The 21,148-nt window shown below is 26.7% G+C and overlaps 1 protein-coding gene across 1 annotated transcript in view; it reads left to right on the top strand.

Moving 5' to 3' along the window:
- Nucleotides 1-21,148, top strand: part of LOC111686983 (mucin-22) — a 40,330-nt gene that overhangs the window by 17,913 nt on the left and 1,269 nt on the right. The window contains exons 2-4 of the mRNA XM_046950866.1: nucleotides 10,798-15,344; nucleotides 17,359-17,455; nucleotides 20,344-20,933. Coding sequence (XP_046806822.1) covers nucleotides 11,182-15,344; nucleotides 17,359-17,455; nucleotides 20,344-20,933 — 4,850 coding nt within the window. The 5' untranslated portion in view covers nucleotides 10,798-11,181. The remainder of the gene's footprint in view (nucleotides 1-10,797; nucleotides 15,345-17,358; nucleotides 17,456-20,343; nucleotides 20,934-21,148) is intronic.

Here is a 21,148-nt window from a genome sequence, read left to right as displayed (position 1 = left end):
ATTCTGTAGGTTTATGACCATTATTATTTGTTTATTTAATTGTTTTTGTATTTATAAGGAAATATACATTTCTAATTTCTGTTTTTATACTTTGCTTTTAGATAAATCAGTTTTGTTATGTTTATATTTTCTTTTGTTTTTGTTTAACCTAAATTTTGTGGTGTAATTTAATAATAATAATAGTTGACGTTGGCGTCCTAAAGATGTTTTAATATTGATATTAATGGTAATGACCTGTATGTTTGGACGGCCATCAACCGGTGGGAACTTGAATAATAATTTGTTTAAGGAAATAGAACACTTGTGCTTACATTTGTTTAATAGCTTAATTTTAGTTTTTTTTGTGCTCAAGAATAAAAGTTGATAAATTTGTTTGATAACCTTGTAATGGTATTTATTTTAGATTATTGAACTTTATTGGAAGAGTTAATAGGTTAATGAATGAATGTTTAAATGAAAATTTAAGCAAAAATTATGAAAATTTAATATTTTTTATAAAAATTAAAAAAAAAATTAAAAAAATTTTTAAAAATATTTTTTTATAAAAATTAAAAAAAAAATTAAAAAAATTTCTAAAAAATTTAGAAAATATAAAATAAATTTTTAAAATAAAGGACAATTTAACAATTTTCTATAAAAAGAAAGAAAATTAAAATTTTTCTCTAAAAAAGTAGAAAATTACACATTTTTCTTTAAAAAAAGAAAATTTTAAAAATTTCCGATTAATTTTAAAAATTTACAAAAAAAAAATTCATTAAAAATTTTCAATAAAATCTCGAATTTTTTAAAATTGAAGAAAAAATTTAGGAAAATTTAATTCTTTATAAAAATAAAAAAAAATTAAAAATATTTTTAAAAAATAAGAAAAATATAAAAAAAAGAAAAATTTAACAATTTTCAATAAAATGAAATGAAACTTTTTTCCTATAAAAACAAAAAAATTACACAATTTTCTCTAAAAAAGAAAACAAATTTAAAACTTTTCCTATTAATTCTAAAAATTTTTAAAAATTCATTCAAAATTTTCTATAAAATCTCGAATTTGTACAAATTTTTTGTTAATTCTCGACTTTTTCGTGAGTTTAAAAAAAAATTTAACAATTTTTTTATAAAAATTAAACAAGTTTGTATAAAACATACTGAAATATTAATAAATTTTCGAATTGAATTGAATTCTCGATTAAAAAAATCTAGAATTTGTAGAAATTTTTTCTTAATTCTTGAATTTTTCTAGATTTTTTAAAAATGTAATAATTTTCTTTAAAAATTTTGTATAAAAATAATATATTAATAAATTTTCGAATTGAAGAGAATTCTCGATAAATTAAAAATGTTTCATAAATTCTCGAATTTGTGAAATTTTCTGATATATTCATGAATTTTTCGTGAGTTGAACAATTTTATACCTAAATTATAGAAAAAATCTTGCTTTCAGAGAACTATCGATAAATTTTCGAATTGAAGAGAATTTTCGATAAATATTATTAAAAAAGAAGAAAAACTAAAAAAAGAAAGTCTAAAACAAAAATAAAGAATTTTCTATAAAAAGAACAAAAATTGAAATTTTTTTTCGAATTTGTAGAAAATTTTTTGTTAATTTTTGAATTTATCGTGAGTTTTTAAAAATTTAACAATTTTATATAAAAAATGAAATATCATAAAATCTCGAATTTTTAGAAATTTTTTGTTAATTCTCGAATTTTTTGTGATTTTTTAAAAAATTAACAATTTTGCATAATGATGAAATATCAATAAATTTTCGAATTGAAGAGAATTATCGATAAATTCCTTTATTAAAATTGTTTCATAAATTTTTTGATTAATTTTCGAATTTTTTGTAAGTTTTCAATAAATTCTCTAAATTATTAAAAAAACTTGCTTAAAATTCTGAACAATTTTATATCAAAAATTAAGAAAAACTCTTTCTTTCAAAAAACTGTCGATAAATTTTCGAATTAAAGAAAATTCTAGATAAATTCCTTAATTTTTTTTTTTAAATTTTTGTGAGTTTTCAAAGTTATCATAATTTTGTATCAAATTGTAGAGACATTTTGAAAAATTCTCATATTTAAAAAAAATTAACAATTTTCTATAACAATTAAACAATTTTGTATAAAAATAAAGAAAATTATTAAAATTTTTATAAAAATAAGGAAAATAAAAAAATTTCTACAAAAATTCCTGCTTTCACAGAATTATCGATAAATTTTCGAATTGAATAGAATTCTCGGTAAATTCCTTAACTGTCATTAGATAATTTTCGATGAATTCTACATTTTCGTGAGTTTTCAATAAATTCTATAAATTTTTTGAAATTTTTCTAGATTTTATAAAATTTGGAACAGAATTATTTATTTATAGAAAAATGTAAAAAAATTCTCTGTAATTTCTAAAAAACATTTTCGTTTCTTTAAATTAAAAGAAATTAACAAAAACAGAGTGTTTTTTAATTAAAAACCCTAATAAACATGAACCTGCCAAAACTCGTTTAAATATTATGGTAAATTTATCAATTTTTTCAAAAACTTTTTTCACATTAAATGTCAATCTTTAAAATGCATTATAATTTATAAATTTTTATTTTTTTTTTTTCATTTAATTTATTTATTATTATTAACTTTTTGTTTTTTGCTTGTCGACTAAATAAATTTAAATTCTTTCTAATTTATTCTGTTAAAATAAAATTAAATTTGATTATGGGGATTTTTATAAAAATAATTTACACAATATATTGTTTTTTAAGCAAATAAATTTTACTGCTTAAAACACATCACAATAAATAATTTGCATTTAAATTTTTATTTATTGATTGCCGTTAGAATTAAAAAAGGTTTTAAATAAAAAAAGGTTTTTTATAATTAAAATTAAACATGTAACAAAAAGTAAAGAAACATGTTATAGTAATTATCATATAAATAAATACAATATAAATTAATATTATAAGCAGACATGATTTTTCATTACAACGAATAACAATTATACTGTTTGATTAAAGTTAAATTTGTGAAAAAAAATGTACAGTCAATTAGTTTCAAAGTTAATTTTTTTTAAATGTATTTGTATTTTAATAATAAACATTTTATTAAAAACCCATATAAAATTAAACTTAAGTTTAACAAATTTATTTTTATTAAATATTTATTAAATATATATTTTTTCCTTCTTTACAGGTGAGAACTTATTTTGCAGTTTTAAGGATTTTTTTTTTGTAATTTGTAAGTACAATTATATTTATTTTAAAACTTAAAATTTTCGATAATTTACATTTTTCGTTAGATTTTTAAAAATCCCAATTTATTGTTTTAGTCTTCATTCTGATATAGACAGATATATAGATAGATAGATAGATCGACCGATAGATAGTCTATAGTCTAGTCTAGAGTATAGTCTAGTCTATAGTTTAGTCTATAGTCTAGTCTATAGTGTAGTCTATAGCCTAGTCTATAGCCTAGTCTATAGTCTAGTCTATAGTCTAGTCTATAGTCTAGTCTATAGTCTAGTCTATAGTCTAGTCTATAGTCTAGTCTATAGTCTAGTCTATATTCTAGTCTATAGTCTAGTCTATAGTCTAGTATATAGTCTAGTCTATAGTCTAGGCTATAGTCTAGGCTATAGTCTAGGCTATAGTCTAGTATATAGTCTAGTCTATAGTCTAGGCTATAGTCTAGTCTATAGTCTAGTCTATAGTCTAGTCTATAGTCTAGGCTATAGTCTAGTCTATATAGACTAGTCTATAGTCTAGTCTATAGACTAGTCTAGTAGTTAAAAAGTTAATTATCTCTTTTTAAGGAAACATTTCTTTAATAATTTCACTATAAACATTTTCACATAATTTTCTATCAAACAAAAAAAATTTTTTTTTTGTTACCAAAACTTTTAACATTATCGTTGTTAATAAACCCTACAAATTAAACTTACATACTATACAAATTCAATCAAAAATTCAAGTTCTTTAAAAAATTTTTGTAATTGATGATTAATTTTGTTTGTAATTTTTATCAATCATCTAGTAATTTTTTTTCAAATTCGACAATTATCTTTGTTTAGTGACCCAAAACCTGCAATTATAAGCAAATAATATTTCAGTTTTTATTTTCAACTCTTTTTCTATAAACAACAACAATAAAAACAAAACAAATAAAATAGTTAAAGTATGATTTTTTACTGTTTTTTTGTTACAACTGCAATTTTCAAAATCACTAGACCAAAGATTTCAAAAAATGGAATTCAAAAAGCTGACACCAACAAAACAAAAAACAACAAACAACATTTGTGTTAATGGAAAAACAAAAAAGTGAAATAAAATAAAATTGTTGTACATCATGGAAAAAAATAAAAAAACTGATGTTGACCCAGAAATACTCGTAAAAGCAATTAATAGTTTTTTGTTGTGGTGTAAAAAACGCGTGTTATAGTGTAAAAAAAAACCTCAAACAAATGAAAACCATATTTCTTTTTTTGGAAATTTTTTACATTTTTGTATTGTTTATGTTTAGGAAAAAAAAACATAGGAATAAATACATTCAATTTTATAATTATCTACAACCCTCCATTTATGTATCCGAATCCACACACTTGTTGAAAAACGAAACAATTTCAATCCAATTCTATTCAATTGTAATTGAATTTGTGAAAAGAATTTCTAAACAGCAGTTTTTGTAAAGAAAAAAATTATTTAGTTAGAAGAAAAACTAACAACAATTTCCGTAGTATTTTGCTCAAGTATTGATCTCAGTCTGTCCATTAAAAGCAAACGGTCAATTGGTCAATATGCTTTTAAGTTGTCTACATGTTAATAAAATGAAATTAATGTAATTTATTTATGCTTTTTTATCCAGATTGCTTAACAATAGCATTTTGTAATATTATTAAAAAAATATTGTTGCGGCATATATTTTTAAACCCTTTTTAATGTCTTTCATTTAAATATTATTATTAGGGGCTTTAACTTGAGATAGATAGATAGATAGATAGATAGATAGATAGATAGATAGATAGATAGATAGATAGATAGATAGATAGATAGATAGATAGATAGATAGATAGATAGATAGATAGATAGATAGATAGATAGATAGATAGATAGATAGATAGATAGATAGATAGATAGATAGATAGATAGATAGATAGATAGATAGATAGATAGATAGATAGATAGATAGATAGATAGATAGATAGATAGATAGATAGATAGATAGATAGATAATGAAGTGCATACCCCTACTATTGATTTCTAAACTGTTGTTCCACACGTATAACAATAACTTCAATAGATTTATTTGAACTTGTTTGTATCTTATTAAGGGAAATAACTGACAACTAATAATTCTTTATTTACTTTATGTTAAAATGTAAAAAAAATGTTTAACTATTTTTATTTTACAACATTTTCTTTCAATAAAAGAACAAGTTTTTTTTCGTATTTCCTTTTTCCATATTTCTTAAGCTGCAAATTATGATTATTGTTTTTAGTTTTCTTTCTATTTTGTCTTATGGCGTTTAATCCACTTTTTGCGTTCTAATAACAATTTGCTTTCATTCCAATTTTGTTGTTTAGACCACACGATTCTTTTAATTCTTACGATCATTCTTCCATTGCACTGACTCATACATACAATCTACTTACACTTAGTCGTTGTATTTTGAAACTAATTGTGTGTAAAATTATCGCCATATTAGAGAAACGATTTGAAGAAAAAGAAAAAAAAACGTGTATAGAGTAAAATTGATTGGTTATAGTTTTCACTGCCAATAAAAGTGGTTTGATTACCCAGATAATCAAGAATAATTAGAAAAGAAATACTCTCATTCTTATAAATATTTTTTTTGCATTCGCACAAATATTTGTAATATTAAAAAATATTATATAAATTAATGATTATAAATAATGGGAATTGCAAACAGCCTAATTATCTTTTAAATAACTATAAAAATAATTTACCAAATTTTCTTAAAATATTCTTAAAACCTTAACACTTTAACAACTTTGATTGTATCTATAGTTTTGAAGTTATTTATTGTACTTTTTCAAGTTTTTTCTATCAACCTTTAATATTTCCTTATATTTATAAAGTTTTTGTAGCAAAACTCATAAATTCTTTAGTGAATAGTTTAATAATTTATTATCGCTTTTCCGTAAAGTTTCATTGCAATTTTGTTGTCTGTTTTATCTGAAGAAATAAATATTTCTCTTTTTGTTTTATAAAATATTATCTAAAGTGTTCATTTATTAAAAAAAAATAAAAAAATTATTCAACCAAGAAACCTACATTACTATTCTAAAATAGCAAGTTTTTATTAATAGTATTCGCATCTCACTAAAACCTACATTTACATACACTAAGGAAAAGTACTATTTTGCATTAAGGGTACCTTTTTGAAACAAACTTTATAAAGAACTTTTTGGAAATAACTTATTCTTAGAAATAAAGTAAAATCAATATTTTAAACTGAAACTTTTAACAATTTCATTGTCAATCTGTACTAAGTTTTGTAAAAACTTTATAAATTCTTAAAGAAATTAGATTATGTCGAAAACAAAGTTTAAAATAACTGTTAACACTTCTCAGTGCTTGATTTAATTGCCCATAACATAATAAATTTATTAACAACACAATTTAAAACAACTTCAATAAAAGTCTATTATGTATCTAAAAAACAAAGACAACACCAACCGACAATAAATCACAAATTTTGCAAAGATAATGTGCAATCATAGTTCTAAACTAAATTTCAAACATTAATACGGCTTTAAATGGTTAGTTTTTACAAAAACAAAAAACAATCAATGTTTCTTAACTGTAATTTCTAAAAAAAAGCACATAATTTACAAAATGCACGCAATGTGTAGAGAGCGGAATGCAGAAATGAATTATGAAATATGATTAAATAAATTAGAACTTTAACAAATAAAAATCATAAATATTGTAAAAGAAATGTTTTTAATATGTTGTAGATAAACATTAATTTCATTAAAAATTTGTTACATTTATCAATTTCGTATTTTTTAAGTTTTTTTTCTACTAAAATTGCATAAAATTAATTACTCTTTGCTACAAAACACACAGTATTTATGTTAAAGCCTGAAGGTATGCTTTAGTTTTATTTTGTAGCAACGAAGAGTTGCCACTATGTGTGATATGGTTAATATTAAACGTTTTATTTAAAAATAGTTACAACAAGTCGAATGAAGAAAAAAAGAAGAAATTAATATGTATTAGGGTTCTGTAGTTGAAACAAAAGGCGACTTTTTGCATTTAGTTAAATTTTTCGGCTTTTCGACTTTTTCATTTAATTAAAAGCTGTATTTTAGACTTTTAGTATTTTATAAATAGTCCACTTTTCGATTTTTTCAACATTTTTTGACTTTTCCGACTTTTATCGACGACTTTTAATTTTTTTAAATATTCTATAAATAACTCTACTACCAAAACAACTTATTTCTAACCAAACAATATTGTCTTCTGGAACATTTCAAATAAAGTACTTTTCGACTTTTTTCGACTATTTTTACTTTTCTTCGACTTTTTTCGATTTTTTACAACTCTTCGACATTTTCCGACTTTTTGACTTCTTTGGACTTTTTTCGAACTATTTCGACTTTTTCCGAATTTTTTCTACTTTTTCCGACTTTTATTTACAAAGTACACTTTTCTACTTTTTTCATAGACGATAGGCGAGTTATCGTCTTTTTTAAAATAAAATAGTCGACTTTTCGATTTTTTTCCGACTTTTTTTCATTTTTTACAACTTTCTGACTTTTCGACTATTTTTGACTTATTCCGACTTCTTTCGACTTTTTGATTTCCGACTTTTCGACTTTTATTTACAAAGTCGACTTTTCTACTTTTTTCATAGACGATATTCGAGTAATCAACTTTTTTTTAAATAACTTCGACTTTTTTCGACTTTTCTACTTTTTTTGGATTTTTTTACAACTTTTTGACTTTTTCCGACTTTTCGACTTTTATTAACAAAGTCGACTTTTCTACCTTTTTCATAGACGATAGTCGAGTTATCGACTCTTTTGAAATAAAATACTCGACTTTGATTTTTCGACTTTTTTCGACCAAAAGTCGAATGTTCGATTATTTGAAAGTCGATTTGTAGAACCCTAATATGTATGAGGAGAGTTTTTTTTTAAATTGTTATACATTTTGTAACTGTTATATAATATTACATGAAAATTTTACATAATTTGTAACTGTTATACAGTTTATAACTGTTATACAGATTATAACTGTTGTGAATTTTATAACTGTTACACAGATTATAACTGTTACACAGTTTATAACTGTTATACAGTTTACAACCGTTATACAGTTTTTTACTATTATACAGTTCGTAATTGTTATACAGATTATAACTTTTATGCATTTTATAACTGTAATACATTTAATAACTGTAATACAGTCTATAACTGTTATACATTTAATAACTGTTATACATTTAATAACTGTTATACATTTAATAACTGTTATACATTTTATAACTGTTATACAGTTTATAACTGTTATACAGTTTATTTAAATTTAAAATCCCTCGCCGTAATAATATTCACACACTTAAGTTAAAACTAATTTCAATATTATTCACATTTAACACACCTATAAAAACAGTGAAAAAAACACTTTATACTCTACACCACCAGGAACGTGTGTCATATATCCATGTTTATAATTGTCACACTCTGTATTAAATAAACCAAATACATCCTTCAATCTATCCTAGAAAATTTTTAAATCTATCCTAGAAAATTAAAAATTTCAATATTTAACAAATTTTTATAGAAATCTTTTGATACTGAACTATTTTTATTAACACAATTTTTTTTAATATTAAACAATATTATAGTAGAACGGAGACACATATAATGCCATATAAAACATAGTTATAGGTGATGTAGGGTATCATATATTGTCAAACTTATCAAATTATAATTAGTTTACTTATAAAATCCTTTCTCTTCTAACATTGCGTGTCAGTTCAATATTACATACATGCGTTGCCGAATACAATAACGATACAATGACAATAAACTAATACGCAGTTTTAAATATATACATAAATGTTTGAAATATAACAAAAATTATTAATTTCCCTAAATAGATAACAAATCTATTGAAAAAACTCATATTATTGTAAAAGAGGTGAAAAACCAATGAAAAGAAAATATATCAGTTTTTTTCACTTTCCCCATTCTAATTATAACAATTGATCCTGCCGGTGTTGTCCAAAATGAAATCAATCTGAAAGAAATCTGGCATCCCTTATTACACATGTAAATATCGCACTCTCGCATTTCCTTCCTTATGTGAAGCAAAATATAACAAACTACAAGTGAAAAATATAATAGTTTAAATATCATTGTTTGTTATTGTTTTTGTTGTTATCGTTATTTCTATATAAATATTATTGCTGTCATTTATATATTGTATCATGTCTCTATGAATGAATCTCTCACTCTCTCTATTTCTCTTCCTGTTTGTTACCCCTACTAACCTCAAAACAAGAAGAAATATTTAGATAACAACAATGACATGACATTTACAAATACGAGGTTTGTTTGCAAAACCAAAAATAAAACTTTAAATCAAAAAAACTTTTTCTTTCTATTTTATGCTTGGCAAACAACCTTCGTATATAGTTTTTTTTTAAGTGACTGTGTCTAGCTCATTATTTATTTATATTCAAAAACTATAGAGATGGTAGATTTCAGTTGTAGTAACCTGCATGTCTACGGGGGTAAAATGTAATGTAGAGTGTAAATATATAATTTCTTTTTTATTTTGTAATTCATATTTGTTTGCCTTGTTTTTATTTTTGTTGTAGTTGCAGAAAACATGAAATTGAAGTTTAATGAACTTTATAGTTTAATTTTGAAAAGTAGTTTAGTTTCAATAGAAAAAAAAAATCATATTAAATTGTTATAAATGGTGGAAATTATATGAAAAAGGATAAGAGTTATTTATTATTAAACTACAAATTGTTCAATATTGAAATAAATTTTATAGAAAATTTTCAATATTTTTTCAAAGAAAATTTTTAATATTTGAAATAATTTATAGAAATTTTAATATTTTATATAGAAAATTTTCATTATTCTAAAATATTTCATAGAAAATTTTAAATATTGAGAAATGTTTATTGAAAATTTTCAATATTGAAAATTTTTATAGAAAATTGAACATTTTCTATGAAATATTGTTTTATATATGAAAATATTGAAAATTTTCTATAAAAATTGTTCAACAATGAACATTTTCTATAATTTTCTATACAAATATTTCAATTTTCTATGAAAATGTTCAATTTTCTATAAAAATTTTCAATATTGAAAATTTTAAAAGAAAATATTCAAATTGATATTATTTTCATAAAAAAATTACTTTTCTAAAAAAAATTTCAATATTGAAAAATTTTAAAGAAAGTTTATAAAAAATTTAATATTGAACATTTTTTTAAAAATATGTTCCAAAGTTTGAAATCAAACTCTCTTAAAGATATTTATGACTTTTTTGAAAATGGCCTCTATACGTACAGAAATCAACAGTTCAAAAACCTTTAAAAGAAAACTTAATAAGGGCATTATGCCGTGATAACTACAAAATTATATATTTTTAAGATAAGAATATGATAATGAAAAACTCTATAATAAAAACTACTGATGTCAATGCCAAATGATTAGATACAATTTTAAATTTTAAACGATAAGATACTTTTTAATATATTTTTTAACAAAAATATAACAAAAAGGGCCTTTAATTAAATTTTCATATTGTTGTTTTTTTCTTGTAGATTTTCCCGAAAAAAATACATTCCAATAAAACTGACATTTACCACCGATAATATGGTCAACATGTATTCAATGGTGTTTTGAAATGCATACTAAACGCTAAATTAAGAACATGGAATGCCCACAAATTTCCAGGCCACCAACTAAAACAACAAAAAGATAACGATATAATTAGTGAAAAATTAAATCAGCTTAAGAGGAACCAAAACCGAAGACATTGAATAATATTTGTGTAAAAATAAAAACCAACAAACAATTTTGCCACTAATTGTAGGAGCAGATTTGAAAATTTATAAATTAAAAAGGGAAATTTTGAAAACTTTAATGTTTTCTTAAGAAAACACTTTAATTTTCTTTACGATTTAAAGTTTTTTTTTTTTAACAAAATGTTGCTGTTTAAAACACGAGTCAAAGCCCTTAGCTCGGGATGGTGGTTAGCCATTTTAATTATATGCTTTTCCATAAACAACAGTCAAACTGCTGTTATAAAGAAACGTGAAGCAGCCAACGAATCTGGCAACTTTGTTTTAGACACAACAGCAGCACAACCCACCATTTTAACGGCTTTAAACAATGCAAGTGAAGTTGTCAGCACTACTAAACTGCAATCAGTGGAGGGCATGAATTTTGCTTCCAAAGAAACTTCCAAGGAATTAACCAACAATGAAATTTTAATAAATGAAGCCAAGAAACTCCTGGAGGAGGAAGATAAAATAATTAATTTAAATAATCAAGAAGAAATGAAAGAAAAAGAAAAAACTGAAGAAAGCGTTAAAGATGTTGAAGAAGAAAATGTTTTAATGAAAAATCATACAGAAACACATGATAATCTACAAGATATTAAAGAAATTATAAAACAATTGGAAACTAAAGAACAAAATTTGGAAGAGGCCACCAAAACCTCCACAGAATTTAGCAGTAATGATATTAAAATAGATAAAATACCCAAGTTAAAAGAGCAAACTTTACAGCAAGAGGAAGATGCTAAGGATCAAGGGGAAATAGAAGCAAAATCCTATGAAAATAGTTTAAAATTTGAACATGAAAAACCTCAACCGCCTAGCAGAATCTTAACGGAGTTGAGAACTGAATCAACCACTAAAAAGTCCAAAATTTTAGAATCCCATGGGGAGAATAGTATAGAAAATAGCAGAGAATTAAATAAAAATGTTTTAGTAGAGGAATTTAAGGATAAATCTGCTGTAATAGATAATAACAATAATGAGTCACAGCTTAAAGTTAAACTAATGCCCTTGGAAACTTCCAACATCTCTAACACCCAGGAAGCTGTTAAGGAAATTGTAACATCTAATAGTTTAGATAATAGCAAAAACCAGGAGGACAGCAAAAGCTTAGAATCTGTGGAAACGACAACTGTTAAAATGTTTATAGAAACTTCCGCTTCAGTAGCTGAGGTTACGGAAAGTTGGGAGGTTTTAGAAAAGACCACTTTAACACCCTTTATTGGAGAAGAAAAGCCAAAGGAACAGCTAACAAATACTATACAAGATGGCATAGATCGGGAGGTGTTAGTAAAAACAAATGAATTGCCACAAATAAACACAACCAACACGGAAAACACCACTTCAGAGACGTTGAAAAATGAACCAGATTTATTAATATTTGAGGGTGATAAAAAGGAATATGCTAGATCTATGTTTAAAGAAGAGGAAGAAGAAGAAACTACTACCTCTAACTTACAGGAAAATAAAGAAGATTTTGTAGCTATAACCACCTTTAGACCAACAATTAATCTTCATAAAGAACAAGAAGTTGGTGAAGCTAATGTAAAACAGCAAACAGAGAATGTATCTGTAAATCTTAAAGGAAAGACAGCCAAATTTATAAATGATAATTCCACAAATGCCCAACAGTTAAATTTACCCAACAATGCTGAGGTATGGTCTTTGGCAGCCATGAAATCCCTACCCAAAGCCAATGTTTCCCTGGAAACAGCGCCGGCGCATAATCACAGCCAGGAGTTCAAGGAAAATCTACTACAGCTACACAACTCCTCATTAACAATGAGTAGTAATAGTGAAAAGAATTTGCTAGACTGGTCACAAATAATGATGGATAAGGAATTGTCAACAACGACCAGGAATGAGGAAAAGGAAATGGAAAAAGAAAGAGAAGAAAATCATTTAGATACTGATGAAAGGATAAAGCAAAGTATTACAACAACCTCTAAACCTTTTGAAGAAACTACAACTCAGTTAAAACTACAGGTTAGAGTAGAAGAAGAAGAGGTTACCTTGGCACCAGAAACAATCTCCGTAACTACTTTAGAAACAATCTTATCTCAGGCGAATGATAAAAACAACAATGAAACTGATAAAAACCATGAAATAGATAAGAAAATTGAAGAAAATATGAATAATCATTTGGAAATGCTAACGGAAACTCTAGACGTGACCACAAAAACAACAACAACTGCTAATAATAATTCTGCATTAGTGGACAACTACCCCATGAATGCAACGATGAACATTGAACCAAATTTAAACGAAATAAACTTGACTTTAAAACAAAAAGACTTAAATACTAATGATGATAGTACGACAGCAGCTGGAAATATAAAAAACTTAGACATGGAGACGACGACAGCCGAGACGTTGGCGTCAACGACTGAAGCAACAGCTGTTGTTGCTGATATCACCACAACAGTTGAGCAAATTTCCAGTGAGACAACAACAGTTAGTACGCTAGAGACTAGCAAACAAAACGCATCGTTAAATAACGACGCAATTCAAAAAATCACAGAAACAACAATAACAACAAATAACAATAATAATTATAATAACGTAAATTTAAATGAAACAAATTCTACCACACAAACAACAACAGTGACGGTGTCAACCGCTTTACACGAGGAATTAGAAAATAACGAGAATGTTACAGCTAAAAATCAATATATAAATATTGAAACAACAACAACAACAACCGTTTTACCTATTACCACATTTAGGCCAAATATTTTGGCAATAACCTCCTCTACTACTACCTCTACGAAAGCTCCTAATTTTGAACAGGAAGTTGACCAAAATGGCAACGAAATTCAAACAAATTTAACGACCAACAACGAGCCGCAACAAAAACAATCAATAACAACAACAACTACAAAAGTTGAATTAGACGACAATAATTCTACGAAAACAATTGAAACGCATTTAGCGGAAAGCAGAGAATTTGAAACGACGACCATATTAGCAGCTAAATCAACAGAAACAGAAAATACTCTTAAGTCTTCTATAGAAACAACAACGTCATCCTCTAAAGACGTAAACAATCTAGAGACAACAACCCCTAAACTAGAGGATGAAACCACAATTGGGTCATCAGCACCTGTCGCCACAAACGAAGAATTAGAGAGAAAGGAAATTGAAACTGAGACAGCAACAACAACAACAGAAACAACAAGTACTACAGAGACCAACAAAACACCTGTTGTTGTTCTTGAAACAAAGCCTAGTGAGAACTTGGCATCCACTACAACAACGGCAACTACTATTAGCAGCACAGAAGAAAACATAATTGCAACTACAACTGCAAAGCAAGAAAAAGAAGTTTTAACTTCTCAAGAAAAAGATGCAAATATAGAGACAACAACAAACAGCAGCAACATGACAACAACATCAACTATATTTTCAACAACTACCACAACAATGCCAGTAACAGCAGCCAAAGATGAAGAGACCTATATAAGTTTATTAGATGATACAACAACACAATCTTACTCTCCCACAACAATCTCAACAGCAACAACGACGACAACATCTCCGACACCAACACCACTAGCATCTTCAACAACCACAACGACGACGACGACAACAACCTCAACATTGCCTTCGGCTATAACAACGAAAGTAGAAGAGATTTACAATGTGATACACAGTACCACAACTGAGTTAATACAAACAACAACACAACAATTATTAACGGAAACTGAAGAAGAATCATCAACATCATCCTCCACCACTACCACCACATATGATTCTTCCAGCACCTTGTATTTCACAGAAATGATACCCGATACCACCACACCCTCTACGAAAATTATAGAAACCGCTGATATTGGCAAATCCCTACCCACACTCACTTCCATTATGGGTGGCAATAGTGGTAATATGTATCCTAAAAATTCCGAAGCTTCCGGAGAAACTGATGTTAATGTCATCATTGCCATAACAGTAAGTGTTATAGGTGTTATTGCGCTCATTTTGCTGGTGGGATTCCTTTATCTAATGCGTAAACGTCAAAAGCAAAATTCCTATCCCAATCGTTGTCGTCCCGTTAGCATGGATGAATTTACCATAGACAACGCCTCGATAGGTGGTAGTATGCGTAAGAGTAGTGCTTTACGCTCCTCAAAACGTACTTATGGCAATTTAGCATTCGATGATCCCTCGCTGCGTCATAATCCCATGGGTGTACATGAATTGGCGAAATTTGCTCAGGAGAAATTACGTATATTTGAAGAATTCCGTGATGTACCGCAAATAACTTCGAGATTGGATGAAGTACCGCCGGGTTGTGAGGATAAGAATAGGTAAGTTTAAAGCGATTCTTTAGTTATTATTAAACTGTCCTTTATCACAGAATTAATTTCGGTTAAACGATAACCAGAGATGAAGCTAACGGGGCTTAATATTTAAATATTCCACAAAATTTTCTCTAGAATTTTGTAAGCGACTTATATTTAAACAAGTGTTTCCAAAAAGAAATCAATTACTTTAAATGAACTGAACTTTAGAAACATTCCAAAGAAAATGTTTACCTTTCACTTACAATATAGGAGTTGAATAACATTGAAATTGTGATGTGAATAAAAGATTTCTGGGAATTTCTCCAACTGATTCGTTTAAAAAAAAAGAACAGTTGTTATACCCTACACCATTATAGTGGGGGAGGGTATTATACGTTTGTGCTGATGTTTGTAACATACAAAAATATTGATCCAATACCTACCTTCAAGTATACCGATCGATTCAGAATCATTTTTTTAGTCTATTAAGACATGTCCGTCCGTCTGTCCGGCTGGCTGGCTGTCCATGTAAACCTTGTGCGCAAGGTACATTCCGCAATGTTCAAGATAATGGACCAAGCATGTTTTTTGGCACAGGGACGAAGCCTATAGAAAATGGTTGAAATCGGTCCATTATTTCACCTAGCCCCCATACAACCGTACCTCCCGATTTGAACTTTTTATGACATAATTACGTTAAATATTTTATTATCTCTCTAAAAATTGGCACAAATAAGTTTTACATAAGTATAAATGACACTGAAGATTTTCGTAAGGATCGGCCCTTATGTCTTAAACGTCTAAAATTGACTTGTTACCATTTGTATCGCAATGAAACTCAACAAAACTAACTGTTATTTAAAAATATATCCTTTTCCCAAATTTACCGAGGATCGGCCCATATTTGACCTTTTTTTTAACAATAAATTGCTTAAATATTTTAGAATAATATTCAACATAAAAGTTTCTTTATAAAAAGTAAAAATTTTAAAAATATACTCATGGTGTAGGGTATTATATGGTCGGCCATGTCCGACTTTACTTTCCTACTTGTTTTATTAATTACATTAATTAAATATAGAATATCATCGAATAACTTCAAATGTTCGAAAGTATTACTTTACCGTTTTCCGTGTTTTACTCATCAATTCTATCGGATCTAAGTATTAAATTTCGAAAATTTGAACTTGATCACCTGATCTCAGAGCTGCTTATTCTCAGCTCTTAATATGGTCTCAATGACATTCAAATTTAATTCCACGAACGAACATTTAATTTAAACTCTGTTGTTGTTTTCCCCAATATTACTTTACAAGACAATGGATTTTTGACTCTAAACCTCAAAACCTATTTTTCTCTACTTTCTAGAGCCATTATTTCCCGAAAGTGCTCGAAAGAATATAACCGGGGTTTGCATTTATCACCAAAAGTAAATATAATAAAATTCGTCTAATTATGCGCCATTATTTCTTGTCAAAACATTTGAGAATCAAAAAATCTTCTTTTTTAACATTTTCGCGAATATTCCCTGAACAAATATTTGAAGGGTTGTTATATTCTTTAGATTTTGCGCCATTTTTTTTAACAAAACATAAGTGAATCAATCTTTTTTAAGAAAAAACTAACATCATTAGTAACAAACACTCTTGAATATTTTCACGATCATTTTTCGAAGAAATATTCAAAGAATAAAAACTCTTTTTCTATGGGAGTATTCGAGAACAATTCATAAACAGCTAGTGTGACAGTTATTCTCGTAAGAAGCTTAAAAATGTATCAGTCTCTATTTTTAGCGATTCTTTCACAAAAATTTCTATAAGAAATAATAATAAAGCTTATGTTGTTCTCGAATCGAAATGGAACTAGAGTGAATCATCTGACATTTACCTCACTTTTTTAAATTGAAATTAAATAACAGCAACAAAACCAACTTTATGCCCTAATAAATTTTATTAAAACACAAATTCAAATAAAATTCTTTCTCACAAAATTTTACGATTACTAATCTTTTCATCTCTCTTTCACTTTTCTTCAACAGATATGCGAATGTATTGCCGCTTCCTGAAACTCGTGTCATATTGCAGCGTCTTAACGATGATGAAAAAACGGAATATATCAACGCCAATTATGTCACAGTAAGTTTAATAATATTTTATAATTTAACAATGAAAAAAAAACAACTAAACACCCCCTCAATAAGTTAAACAAATTAAATATAAAACAAATGTGATTAAAGAGTAAAACTTAAATTTCAACAATGTACTAGTTTATGCTTTGTGAATCTTGGAAAGAAAGACAAAAGTGTAATTACTCGGATCATGTAATCAAATAACATAAATCATGATTAAGCATGGTGAATAATGATGATCAGCGACATCATCACTATGATAGTAGAGGAGAAGAAGGAAGGCTTATTTAAATACACTACTTTGATAGTTAGAAGATAAAAGTAATAAAGAAAAACAATACAAAAAAAGTAAACATAAAATGTAAACAAAGTTGCTAGTGTAGTGTTATACATTGCTAAGTTATGGTTTGTGCGTTTGGCTTTTGCTACAAATATGCATTCGTTCGTGTTATTGTATTCAAACTTAACCTTTTTAATTCATTTGAATATATAATATTTTTTTGCTTTCTTACTTTATTTTTCTATTTTTATTATTGTAATAATAAATTTGTGGTTAAAGTGCGAGTCTAGATTTAGAAATATAAATTATATGCATAAAGCGTATGTATGCAATATTTGAGTGTATGTGAGTGTGTAATTATCAAGAGCAACTAGCAACTTTCAAATATTTATTTTTACACAATAACAATTTAATTTTGAATACTATAAATAAAAAACAATAAACACTTTAATAGTGTTTATTTTGCATGTCCGTCCGTCCGTTTGTCTTTCTTTCTTTCTGTCTGTCTATCTGTCTGCCTAACTTGTTGTGTTTGTCTCTATTTTCTAAACCAGATAAGAATTATTTTTTTAAAATTGAAAATCGAATTGAGACGAGCAATTTTTTATTTTATTTTTCTCTTTTCTCTTTTGTTTGTTTAATTATTTATTATGAATCATTTAGTAAAATTGTCTGTCGTCGTCAGGTTTTTATTATTTGTTTGTATTTATGCAGCTCTCATTGTCATTTGACTCTAATACTGTTGGAGTAAAAACTTTTTGTTTATTTTTGTTTCAATGTTCTGAGATGAATTGTTTAAAAGTTTGCGTTTTGTTTAACATATTTTAATTCATTTAATGGGTGCAGTTACTTTTATTTTCAATTTTTTTATATGAGTCTCATTTTGATTTTATATGGTCAAAATTTATAAAGGAATAGGTATGTATAATATCTGGTTTATACGAGGGTCATTCTTAGTAATTTTGAGACATATAATAGAATAATATTAACAATATTTTATTAAAATTTTCTCGAATATTCCTCGAAAAAAAAATATTTGAAGGAATATTCTTAAAACAATCTCGGATTTATTCAATTCTATTTTTCGCGAATATTTCCAAAAAACAATTCGTAGTCTGTAGTTTTTATGTCTAACATTAATTGTTTAACTCTTTTGAATTTTTCGCGAACATTCCTAGAAAATACATTAAAACTTTAGACTTAAATGAATCCCACATTTGTAACTCTTTTTTAGGTTTTACTAAAACCAAACGAGTTCTTAACTTTTATTTTGTATTGAGAAGTAGTTAAAATTTAAGAAGTTCAATTCTATCGGAATATTCGAGAGTAGTTCTTAAGCAGCATTTGTAATTGTCTTATTGTCGTTTTCTGTTGTTTTGTATGGCAACACTGCGATGTTTAATCGTGTACTCAAAAAAATCAAAAGGGATTAACATCTAGGGTTCTATAAATCGACTTTCGAATAATCGAACAATCGACTTTTTGTCGAAAAAAGTCGAAGTCGACTATTTTGTTCCAAAAAAGTCGATAACTCGACTATCGTCTGTGAAAAAAGTCGAAAAGTCGACTTTGTTAATAAAAGTCGATAAGTCGAAAAAGGTCGATAAGTCGAAAAAAGTCGAAAAGTCAAAAAAAGTCGGAAAAACTCGAAAACTCGAAAATTGTAGAAACAAGTCAAAAATAGTTGAAAATTTTAAAAAAGTAGAAAAAAGTCAAAAACTCTAAAATAGTCGGAAAAACTCGAAAAAAAATTAAAAAATAGTCGGAAAAATGTCGAAAAAATCGAAAAGTCCAAAAAGCAGAAAATTCAAAAAAAGTCGAAAATTCGAAAAAAGTCGGAAAAAGTCGAAAACTCGAAAATTGGAGAAACAAGTCAAAAATAGTCGGAAAAAGTCGAAAAAATAGGAAAGTCGGAAAAAGTCAAAAAAAAGTCGACTCTTTATAAAATACTTATAGTCTAAAAGTCGACTTTTAACTAAATGAAAAAAGTCGACTTTTAACTAAATGAAAAAAGTCGAAAAGTCAACTTTTAACTAAATGAAAAAAGTCGAAAAGTCGACTTTTCGTTTCAACTATAGAACCCTATTAACATCAGAATCAATTAATTTTTAGATTAATTTAATACTCGCCCTTAATCGTTTTGCCGCTTTAAATAGTTGCTAATGTTTACAAATATGTAAATCTTTAATAAAACATTCGCGAATATTCGTCGATAAAGCATTTTAAATATGAAATTAATTCTGAAGCATAAGATGGTTTTTAATTTTAGTCGTCTCTCCTGTTTTTTTATCAGCAAAATCTTTATTTTAATGAGATCTTCCGAGCAAAAATTTTAACCAACCTTCGTATTTTGTTTAACACAAACTTTTTATGAAAACACATAATAAATTTTTTTAAAAAACAGGTATTTTTATAATGTTTATTAATCATCAAATATATATTATTAATTATTTTAACCATATTAAGATTAAAAGAATAAAATTTACGCAATTGAAACCCACCTAAACGAATAAACTTCTATTAAAACTTAATAACAAGAAGATTATATTACTTCATCAAACAAACAAACAAAAAAATAATAAAATCTAATACAAATTTTCAATTATTTTCTACAGGGTCCCAAAGATGCTCCCAACTATTACATAGCCTGCCAAGCTCCCCTAGAATCGACTGTTGAAGATTTCTGGCGTATGATTTGGGAACAACAATCACGTGTTATCATCCAAGCCACCGATCTTATAGAGAATGGTGTTGAAAAATGTGCTGAATATCTACCGCCCTCGGTTACACTAGATAATCATTCCAGTTTTGGTGACTTTCAAATAACTTTGCAAAATCGTGAGGTTAAAGATAAATATGCCATTTCGACAATACTTCTGAAAAATGTTAATGAAAATGCCAGTCGAGAGCTTACGCATTATTGGTATAAATGGCCTGAAGTGGGCGTGCCGGCAGAAGAAGCTCCCATTATTGCTATGCTTTTGGAAGCGAGATCATCTCTTATTAGTTATGCCATTGAACAGGCCAATGAGGATAAGGAGAAATCTTCTATGGCTACCCTTAAATCAGCAGAAGAGGGTACGGTATCTAATAATGGTTCAACTATGTCTCCCAATTCGAATGGTAGTAGTGCTAATGGTAGTACGGGTGAAATTAATGGTAATATATCGATGGTGCCTATTAAAAAGACTGCAAGAAATCAGGGGTAAGTTCAAAACTTATTACATATATTTAATTCGTATTTAAGTTTTAATTTATATTGGTGGAGCAGGGCTATGGTGGGACTTTATAAAAAAACGAACATTTCTCCACAAAATATACCCACAGATCTAGTCTATAGTCGAGTCTATAGTCTAGTCTATAGTCTAGTCTATAGTCTAGTCTATAGTCTAGTCTATAGTCTAGTCTATAGTATAGTCT

This window comes from Lucilia cuprina, chromosome 4 (genome assembly GCF_022045245.1).
Source record: "Lucilia cuprina isolate Lc7/37 chromosome 4, ASM2204524v1, whole genome shotgun sequence".
Lineage (NCBI taxonomy): Eukaryota > Metazoa > Arthropoda > Insecta > Diptera > Calliphoridae > Lucilia > Lucilia cuprina.
Note: the sequence above shows the minus strand (reverse complement) of the source record. Positions and strands in the feature narration are given on the sequence as shown.